At 35.1% G+C, this 10,624-nt stretch overlaps 2 protein-coding genes across 2 annotated transcripts in view; both read right to left on the bottom strand.

Moving 5' to 3' along the window:
• Window positions 1–10,624, bottom strand: part of LOC137180243 (uncharacterized) — a 142,081-nt gene that overhangs the window by 65,132 nt on the left and 66,325 nt on the right. The window contains exons 24-26 of the mRNA XM_067585546.1: window positions 9,890–10,031; window positions 8,051–8,179; window positions 7,837–7,917 (exon numbers count right to left, since the gene is read on the bottom strand). Coding sequence (XP_067441647.1) covers window positions 7,837–7,917; window positions 8,051–8,179; window positions 9,890–10,031 — 352 coding nt within the window. The remainder of the gene's footprint in view (window positions 1–7,836; window positions 7,918–8,050; window positions 8,180–9,889; window positions 10,032–10,624) is intronic.
• LOC137180244 (uncharacterized) overlaps window positions 583–10,624 on the bottom strand; it is a 132,200-nt gene continuing 122,158 nt past the window's right edge. The window contains exon 7 of the mRNA XM_067585548.1: window positions 583–2,465. Within this exon, the coding sequence (XP_067441649.1) occupies window positions 2,140–2,465 (326 nt within the window). The 3' untranslated portion in view covers window positions 583–2,139. The remainder of the gene's footprint in view (window positions 2,466–10,624) is intronic.

Raw genomic sequence — 10,624 nt, 5'->3', positions numbered from 1 at the left:
GTTTGAACCTTTTTGCCTGTTTATCACCTGTCCATGTGCTTTGCCACTTTGAACTGATGATCTGTTTTGCACTAGCTCCTGTTGCTACCTGTGAGCCTGAGATTTTGCTTTTGCATTACATTACCTTCTCATTTCACCTGCCTGTCCTATCATCATTTGTGACACTTGGTATGGAAGAAAGTAGATTGACGAAAAAAATATTTATCTGGGATTAATAAATTATTGATCCTTGGTCTAAAGATGTGTGTATATTATTCTGAAACTCTGGATTTGGATCGGATCAACTTTTAACATGTATTTGGAGATACAATTATGATACATATCTCAAACTATTTTTGTTTTAAGACTATAAATCTGTAAAATAAATAAATAAATAGTAAATAAATAAATGCAATATTGACTAAAGGCTGACATCAGTGGGCCTTCTTAGAAGGATCAGTGATACCTACCATGACAGAACAGAAAGAGAAAAAACATCTAACTGCATAAACACAAAATCCAGACATTTGTTTATTGTTTATTTGTTAGGATCCCCATTAGCTGTGACCTAAAGCACAGCTGATCTTCCTGGAGTCCAGACATGTCACATTCTCACTCATAATTTTTGACGGATGAGTTTTAGATGTGTGATGCAGAAATATGTATATGTATATATATATGTGTGTATATATATATATATATTACACATGCACTTTTTACATTGAAGTTTACATTATATTTGAATCTTAAAACAATTAAAATACATAGGAAAATATCTTAAAAAATATGAAACTGGTGGCACTGTGGCTCAGTGGTTAGCACTGTTGCTTCATAGTGTCCTGGATTCGAACTCCAGCTGTCCCAGGTCATTTCTGTGTGGAGTTTGAATGTTCTCCCTGTGTTTACGTGGGTTTCCACCAGGTACTGCGGTTTCTTCCCACAATCAGATTTCTATATTAGGATTAATACTCCTATTAGTGACCCTGACCAAGGCACTCGCAAAAAGAACTGGAGTTGCCCCCTGCTCCTAGTGTGTGTGTCGAGAATGGGTCAAATTCAGAGGACCAACCTCCCCATGGGGATCAATAAAGTACTTCACCACACCTCCCCAGATACTATATGTTCATATATTCCCTTTATGCAGTATATGATCATAATGCATAATAACTTCTGTAGCAACATACTGTGTTCAATATGTTGAACACTGCACACACAATGAGGACTTTGATATAAAGGCCTTTTAATTAAAAAAAAAATCATTTCCTTACTCCCTTTTTGATCTGTCTCCCCCTGGTGCCAAGACCTAGAACAATTACTGATTTTTTCTTTACATGTTTATCTGCACAATGTACACACTTTTCTTTTTAAAGAAAAAGTAATAACAAAAATAAAATGATTATTTTTATAATAAAGAGGAAAAAATGTGTATTACACACACATGCAGAGCAGAGAGGCCTCAGCGGACAGGATGAAGATCTGTGTTCACAAATAATCTGGCAATGCCGTACCTTCCCGCAGCGTTGTATGGGGGTGTGGGTGTGTTTATCTATTATTAGACAAGGCAAGTGTTAAATCTGGAAATAAAAAAGAAGCTAAAATAGAATAAAACAGATAAAACAGGAGGATAAAGGTTACAGTACAGTGACAATATTAACCCTCAAATTTGGTTTAATTAAAAGCAGCAGCAAACAGAAAAGTCTTCAGCTGTGATTTAAAAGAACTGAGAGTTGCAGCAGACCTGCAGTTTTCTGGGAGTTTGTTCCAGATATGTGGAGCATAAAAACTGAATGCTGCTTCTCCATGTTTAGTTTTGACTCTGAGGACAGAAAGCAGACCTGTCCCAGATGACCATTGTCCCTAGACGACTATTAGAAAGTAACTGCCATGAAACAATCACAAAATAATGTTTTATTTATCTGATTCATGGCTTTGTTTTCCCTACCACCACTCCCTCTCTTCATTCACCGTGCATTTTACACAATATATATAAATTTACTTGACCAGTCCAAGTGAGGCTTACTGGCAGTGCTGCAGGATACCTGAGTTTTGGATCCTGAGTTTTTGAGTTTAGGTAAATCTCAGTGAAAATTTAAAACAAGCCTTTAAAAACAAAGTTTCTGAAGATGTATTCACAAGTCACTGATTTCCCCTCAGTTTCCTTTAGCTTTGTTGTAACTGTAGCATTGCAGAAAGACATTTATCTTCTTTACAGAAGGTATCAATCAGAGTTTTACAAGCCTGATTGCCCTTTTTTAGCACTGTGTCAATCAGATTTCGTGCTTTCTCTGCCTTGCTGTCCTGTCCTTTGATCCAATCATTTTCCTCATCATTGATAATGTTATCTTGCAGAAGTGCATCCAGCAGGTTATTCAGAACAGGATCAGACACTCTTTTAATAAATTCAGTCCGAACAGAGCGCAGCCTCTCCTCTTCATCCCCTGAGAGAATCTTAGTCTTTTGTAGATTTTCCCTCCTTTGGTCAGGACCTGAAAGATAAGTAAGATAAGGAAGAACTGAGAGTTGCAGCAGACCTGCAGTTTTCTGAGAGTTTGTTTAGATATGTGGAGCATAAAAACTGAAAGCTGCTTCTCAATGTTTAGTTTTTACTCTGTGGACAGAAAGCAGACCTGTCCCAGATGACCTGAGAGGTCTAGATGGTTCACAATGTATCAGCAGATCAGAAATGTATTTTGGCCTTAAACCACTCAGTGCTTTATAAACAACAGTCAGCTGATATGGACGCTGAAGGAGGTTTTCCTCACTGTAATCATTCCTCCTGTTCATACTGGCTATTAAAAGATCCTTCAAATGTGCTTTCAATGTAAGTGATGGAGACCAAAATCCACAGTGTGTCTATTTATGTATTTAAAAGTTGATGTGAAGCTTATATTCAGCTTCAGCAGTCTGAGTTAGTCATATCAAGTGGATATCTGACACATTTACAGTCTTTTTTAGCATCAAATTCCCTCTTTGTGTTTCCTCGGACAGTGTTTCACTGTCGGAGCAGCAACAAAGATGTCTAATGCCTCATGAGACCTAATGTTTTATTAATAGATGAAATCTATATGGTGAAATTTAAAGCCCCCTCCAGTGTATTTTGGCATTTTTGAGATATTACATATTTTTCGGAATCATTTCCTGACAATGTTGATTAGCCACACTGTTCACAGTGTATTTTTTGATTAACAACTTAATTTTGCGCTCAAAGTTAAAAAATTTAAGCTGTTGCTAAAACAGAACTATGACGTATGACTATAGTAGAACGCTGCAGTCATACGTCAACCTCATAAATTCCCTTTGTTTCGGTGAGCATCACATAGGCTAATGGTACAGTATCAGTGGCATCTGTTTCAAACTAAATATTTGCTGCAGATATGCTGCAACAACGAATTAATGTTTAAAATATAAATAATTTATTTCAATTAAACACTCTCCAACCAAAATTGGCACAGAAAATAACGTTTAATGTGATTAAAGCAGGAAAGTCAGTAAATCAGTCTGCATGGATCTATGAATGAATGAGGGTGATTCTTACAGTATCTGCTATCCAGAGCTGCTTTATACTGTATAAAAAAGTCTTGTTCAGTTTATTAAATCCCTGCAGCCTCTGAAGGCAACACGACTGATATGCTGATAAATCCGCAGCCTCTGAGATGGTGCACCAGAGCGCAGTGCCGTTACTCACATTCGTTCACTGTGTTCACCTTCATTAAATCACCTGATGACACCATACAGTATATCCACACACACCTCAACACACACCAGACTGGTTGGTTCTAACTCGATATTCTGCTTTTTTTATGAAGGAGACATCAGTTTAGCAGGTCTCATCAAAGCCTCTTTTCCAATTTTCTTTTGAGCAAAAGTGTGTCTCTTAGTGTCTGCTTCCAGTGGTGGAAAGTAACTAAATACATTTACTCAAGTACTGTACTTAAGTACAATTTTGAGGTACTTTACTTTAGTATTTCCATGTGATGCTACTTTACACTTCCACTCCACTACATTTCAGAGGGAAATATTGTACTTTCTACTCCATTACATTTATTTGACAGCTTTAGTTACTTTTCAGATGAAGATTTGACACAATGGATAATATAACAAGCTTTTAAAATACAACACATTGTTAAAGATGAAACCAGTGGTTTCCAACCTTTTTGGCTTTTGACGTCTTACAAAAAGCAGTGTGTAGTCGGGGTCACATTTCACATGTCTATGAGTTGTTAACAGCTCCACCAAATAGTGATTTTTCCCTCTAAACTTCTCACATGCTTTCATTTCAATAAATGTTCAAATGATCCAATATTTCAGCAAAAATCAAAGATTAGAGAAAAAGTCCAAAAACTGAAAACAGATTTGTGTATCAGGACTTTGTTTTTTCTTCTTTCCTCTCCCATTAATCATCTCACCACCCCTCACATTTATCTGCTGACCCTTTGGAGGGGCCCGAGCCCTAGGTTGGGAACCACTGGACTAAACTAGCTAACTATATATAAAGTAGTGTAAACTACCTACACCTCCAGCAGCTACAACAGTAACATGCTGCTCTAACACTGATGCTTCACTATTAATAATCTAATGATGTCATATATAATAATATATCAGTCAGAGGGACCAAACCATTACTTTTACTGCAATACTTTAACTACATCAAGCTGATAATACTTATGTACTTTTACTGCAATACTTTAACTACATCAAGCTGATAATACTTATGTACTTTTACTGCAATACTTTAACTACATCAAGCTGATAATACTTATGTACTTTTACTGCAATACTTTAACTACATCAAGCTCATAATACTGATGTACTTTTACTGCAATACTTTAACTACATCAAGCTGATAATACTTATGTACTTTTACTGCAATACTTTAACTACATCAAGCTCATAATACTTATGTACTTTTACTGCAATACTTTAACTACATCAAGCTCATAATACTTATGTACTTTTACTGCAATACTTTAACTACATCAAGCTGATAATACTTATGTACATTTACTGCAATACTTTAACTACATCAAGCTCATAATACTTATGTACTTTTACTGCAATACTTTAACTACATCAAGCTGATAATACTTATGTACTTTTACTGCAATACTTTAACTACATCAAGCTGATAATACTTATGTACTTTTACTGCAATAATTTAACTACATCAAGGTGATAATACTTATGTACTTTTACTGCAATACTTTAACTACATCAAGCTCATAATACTTATGTACTTTTACTGCAATACTTTAACTACATCAAGCTCATAATACTTATGTACTTTTACTGCAATAATTTAACTACATCAAGCTGATAATGCTTATGTATTTTTACTGCAATACTTTAACTACATCAAGCTCATAATACTGATGTACTTTTACTTAAGTGTGATTTTTCATGCAGGACTTTTACTTGTAATGGAGTAATTCTACATTGTTTTATTGTTACTTTTACTTAAAGTCCCCATCCAATCAAAAATGTATTTTTCTTCTTGTTCCTACAGTTGAATATTTGAGCGTCACTGTACAAAATGATATATGTGCAGAGTTTGACACTAGAAAGCTGTTTTTACATTTATCTGCTGAAGACAGAAAGTTTCTCGATGCTCATCTGATTACCAGGCACACCTGGTAAGTCACTGTGTGAAGTGGGCAAATATGTCAGTTTTGAAAACTTAGAAAGATTGTTTAGTGACCACAAGTTTTAAACGACAATTTTTCAAGTGTGTCTTAAAACAACAGTCAGGTGTCCATATGAACAGTGAAAGAGGTTTTCCTCGCTGTAATCATTCCTCCTGTTCATACTGGATATTAAAAGATCCTTCAAATGTGCTTTTAATGGAAGTGATGGAGGATAAAATCCACAGTGTGTCCACACAGTCATTTAAAAGCTGATGTGAAGCTTATATTCAGCTTCATCAGTCTGAGTTAGTCATATCAAGTGGATATCTGACACATTTACAGTCTTTTTAGCATCAAATTCCCTCTTTGTGTTTCCTCGGACAGTGTTTCCCTGTTGGAGCAGCAACAAAGATGTCTAATGCCACTTGAGGAATCTATTAGGTGAAATTTCAGGGGAACGAAATTAACATTAAGTCTTTCTTAGTTTTTTTTTTCTTAGAAAACTGACATTTCACTTGAATGATGCTTATGGAACTCAGCACAAGTGCCCCGTTCCTGACGCATCACTGTCATGCCATCAATGATGGTGAGTGTTATATTGCTTAATTATAGGTGGGTAAATGCCTTTCAAAACCAGAGTTACAAGGTGCTGTACAATGCAAACAACTGAGAGAAAAATAAAATGGAATAAAGACAAAAAAAAAAGATAAATAAATAAAAAGTTTAACAACACCTAATATCAATATAAAAACAATAAAACCATAAAAAACTACACAGATACAACAAATAGTGAAAGCAAAACAGAGAGCAATCACACATTAAGATATAAAGTGCTTATGAAACAGGTGAGTTTTTAAGAGCTTCCTAAAACTATTGACTGACTCTGCATTTTTATTACTAGGGTAAGACAGTTCCAGAGAGTGGGGGCCACAACCGCGAAAGCACGGTCACCCTTGGTCTTCTTAAGCCTAGATTTCGGGACAGCCAGAGGGCGTTGGTCATCGTGGCCAGGGGACACAATAATTCAGAGATATAGAGTAGGGCCAGTCTGTGTAGTGCTTTATAGGTAATTAAAGGAATTTTAAAATCAATTCTGCACTCTATTATTAACCAATGTGTGATGGCCAACACTAGTGTGATGACAATCAAGCCAGATCACATTTGCTACTTTCAATTTTGCTTTTCAGTTTGCTGTCTGGGACATCCATAATACATAAATACAGCTGCTTCAATATTAAATTCATGTTTCTGGAGATATTTAATATCTGATTTTCACCATTTTATCTGACATCACAATGATCTGAACAATAACCATGCAGTCAAATACCACCTGGTATTGGCTACTTGCACAAAATTTAACCAGCAGGTCTGCAGTGTGTAATTGTAGCTTGACAGCTACATCTCTCTAACTAGAGACTGCAGATGACACAGATCACTAACGCCATTTCATTCTCACCATATGGTGATAAGCGGTAATTGCAGGTGTGTTGTTCTTTTGCACAGATAACATTAATAAATGACTCTTTTTGGCTTTTTACTCGTGAAGCTTTTATTGCACTTACAGAAACGTAACAAGTGTAGTTGCTGTCAACTTGAGTTCTTCACCTGGTTCACTGTCCTCTGCTCTGCTGTGAGCACACACACACTTGTTTCATTTCAGCTCAGTTTGAGAGTCTCTACTGTGTTTTAATGTCATTTATGGTCACGCTACTCTGTCTCTTCTCCCCGGCTGTGAGGAGCAGCGAGGGGCGGGACTCAGCTCTCCGTGTGTGTGCTGCACTCACAGTTTAGCACAGGAGAGACACTTACTGTACCTGCAATAAAAGCTTTGCCAGTAAAAAGCCAATAAGAAAAAGCTTTTAAAAAGATAAGCCGCGTCACATACAAGTGAATGAAGAGCGAGTCTGTTGCGCGAGCTACGCTTATTTGAATGTATGGCGGGAAAGTCGTCACCGACACCCTGTTCATAATCATCATAATACTGCAAATGGAAAGGCTTTAATTTAAATGAAATCTTTGAGATTATAACTTTAAACATGGAATGCATATTTTCTTTGTGAGCTTGTGTCAGCTGGTGGAAGAATGTAGGATGAAAATTAAACAGACAACCAAAACGACTCATCTTTTTGGATCTTCTTTTAAACTGAGAATTGAATGCAGATAAACACGTTTTTGATATAAACTACTGTAACATGTGCTGCCTTGTTTTCATGGATGAAAGTGAACACACACTTACGCTTCCTCAGACCAGGATTTCGTCTCTGCTCTCCACCATGTTCCTCAACATTAGTCTGGTCTGTTCTGGCACGAGTTTGGACTGAAACACATGCAACATCTCTTGAGAAAGCAGAATAATTAAAGGCACTACGGTGGTTATGTTTTAGGCAATTGCATAATTAAACATAAATGTAAGTTTTTATTTGACTCATAAATTCAGGGGAAACATTTACCAGAGGGTGTGTTGTTGACATTGATATTTATATTCCCTACAACATGAACGATTCTTAATTGAGGATGGCTGATGACACTTCCATTCTTGGCGTTGATTGCAGTGCTTCCTGCGTCTCTCTGAGTTGTAGCTGAAAGGGAACAAACAAAATTATCAGGAACCAGAACTCAGTTTCCTTTAGTCAACACCTAAACCATGTATTAGGGGCTCAGAGATTATGTTTTCATTGGAGCTCATTTAGGTAAAACCAAGACAGTGAGCAGCTGCCTACATTGATCCCAATGCTTCTTTGAACCTCTTCATCTCTCTCACTCTCTTCATGCCGAGGTAAATAAAATTCAGACTACAAGACTTGAAGATCACAATCAACAAGAAAGGTTTAAATAAATTTAACAGTCAGTGCATAAGCAGCATTTTATTGGTGTAGCTGCTCAAGGTGGAGCTGGTTTGAACTCATTTATAAGGGTCACCAGATAAATCTAAGATGAGGTAGATAGATGAGATTGGGTAGGAAAGAAGAAAAACTGTTCTGCAAAATTAATTTGGATTCAATTTCAGCACTTTTACTTTTTCAGTCAGCTTGGCAATAAAGTGATTATAAGAAGATCCTCAGAGAAAGACACGACTCTGCCAAAAACAAAAAGAACAAAAGGTTTTCTCCTTGGTGGAGATGGTGGTGAGGAGGCTGCGACTGGTGACTCTGCAATACTTTAACTACATCAAGCTCATAATACTTATGTACTTTTACTGCAATACTTTAACTACATCAAGCTGATAATACTTATGTACTTTCACTGCAATACTTTAACTACATAAAGCTCATAATACTTATGTACTTTTACTGCAATAATTTAACTACATCAAGCTCATAATACTTATGTACTTTTACTGCAATAATTTAACTACATCAAGCTCATAATACTTATGTACTTTTACTGCAATATTTTAACTACATCAAGCTGATAATACTTATGTACTTTCACTGCAATACTTTAACTACATAAAGCTCATAATACTTATGTACTTTTACTGCAATAATTTAACTACATCAAGCTCATAATACTTATGTACTTTTACTGCAATACTTTAACTACATCAAGCTCATAATACTTATGTACTTTTACTGCAATACTTTAACTACATCAAGCTGATAATACTTATGTACTTTTACTGCAATACTTTAACTACATCAAGCTGATAATACTTATGTACTTTTACTGCAATACTTTAACTACATCAAGCTGATAATACTTATGTACTTTTACTGCAATACTTTAACTACATCAAGATGATAATACTTATGTACTTTTACTGCAATAATTTAACTACATCAAGCTCATAATACTTATGTACTTTTACTGCAATAATTTAACTACATCAAGCTCATAATACTTATGTACTTTTACTGCAATAATTTAACTACATCAAGCTCATAATACTTATGTACTTTTACTGCAATACTTTGACTACATCAAGCTCATAATACTTATGTACTTTTACTGCAATACTTTAACTACATCAAGCTCATAATACTTATGTACTTTTACTGCAATACTTTAACTACATCAAGCTGATAATACTTATGTACTTTCACTACAATACTTTAACTACATCATCATACATCTTCTTCCACCACTGTAATGTAATCATTGCATTTACATTATGGCTGCTACTATAATAACAGCTGTGAGTTTAAGTTAATTTTAAGAGAACACCACAATAAAAACATGAATTGTGAATTAATGCAGACCAATAGAAGAATGGTCTGAATAAAAGCAATCTTGACTTTTCCAATGTGTGGATTAATAATTAATAAATTACAGAATTGTGTCTTCTTTACCAGTCAGTTCAACGGGATACTCCCAGACTTCTTTCGCCTTTTGGTCTTGGACTGTCAGATTTGCTTCATCTGTGTTCGGATTCAGTCGAATCTCAAAAGTTGAGTGGTAATTTGGTCCATAGTTTAAGTCAAATCGTGCAGCCTGTAAACCAATAACAAAGTTTCATTTAAAAAAAATCTTGTTGCAATGACAATGTTTGTTTTTCATTTACTAACTGAATCTGTATTCAAGACGGTTATTTGATAAGTAACCATGGAAAGATAAAGCTGCATTAATCACGTTTTTATATTAAAGGGGACATATTATGCTTTTTGTTGTTTTCTGTTATTTATATACTGTTATGATGCCAGATGTTAAACATGGTCAAAGTTACAAAATTTGACGTTAATGTATATAGAAATGCTCCTTGCAAGATAAAAGTAGGGCTTCAACTGTTCTGAACACTTTGTTTGCAATGTTTTTTTTGGTAACACTTAATTTTACAGGTCCTTTAATTTTATACTAATTTCCTGGAAAATTTCTGAGTAATTTGCAGGTATTTAACGGTTAATTTTACAGAGAGGGTGATGCAATTTGATACAAGTTATAAAAAAATAACAGAAAAAAAAGTATTAAGTTGGTTCAGTTGGTAAGTGCTGATTCATTATATTTTTAATAAATTAGACTCTTCATTCTTTTTGATTTCATGATATTTATGTTCATAGTTATTCATTTTGAATTTTTTTTAAATAAAT

The sequence above is a fragment of the Thunnus thynnus genome, chromosome 3 (genome assembly GCF_963924715.1).
Source record: "Thunnus thynnus chromosome 3, fThuThy2.1, whole genome shotgun sequence".
Classification (NCBI taxonomy): Eukaryota; Metazoa; Chordata; class Actinopteri; order Scombriformes; family Scombridae; genus Thunnus; species Thunnus thynnus.
This window is presented reverse-complemented; position numbering and strand designations above follow the sequence as displayed.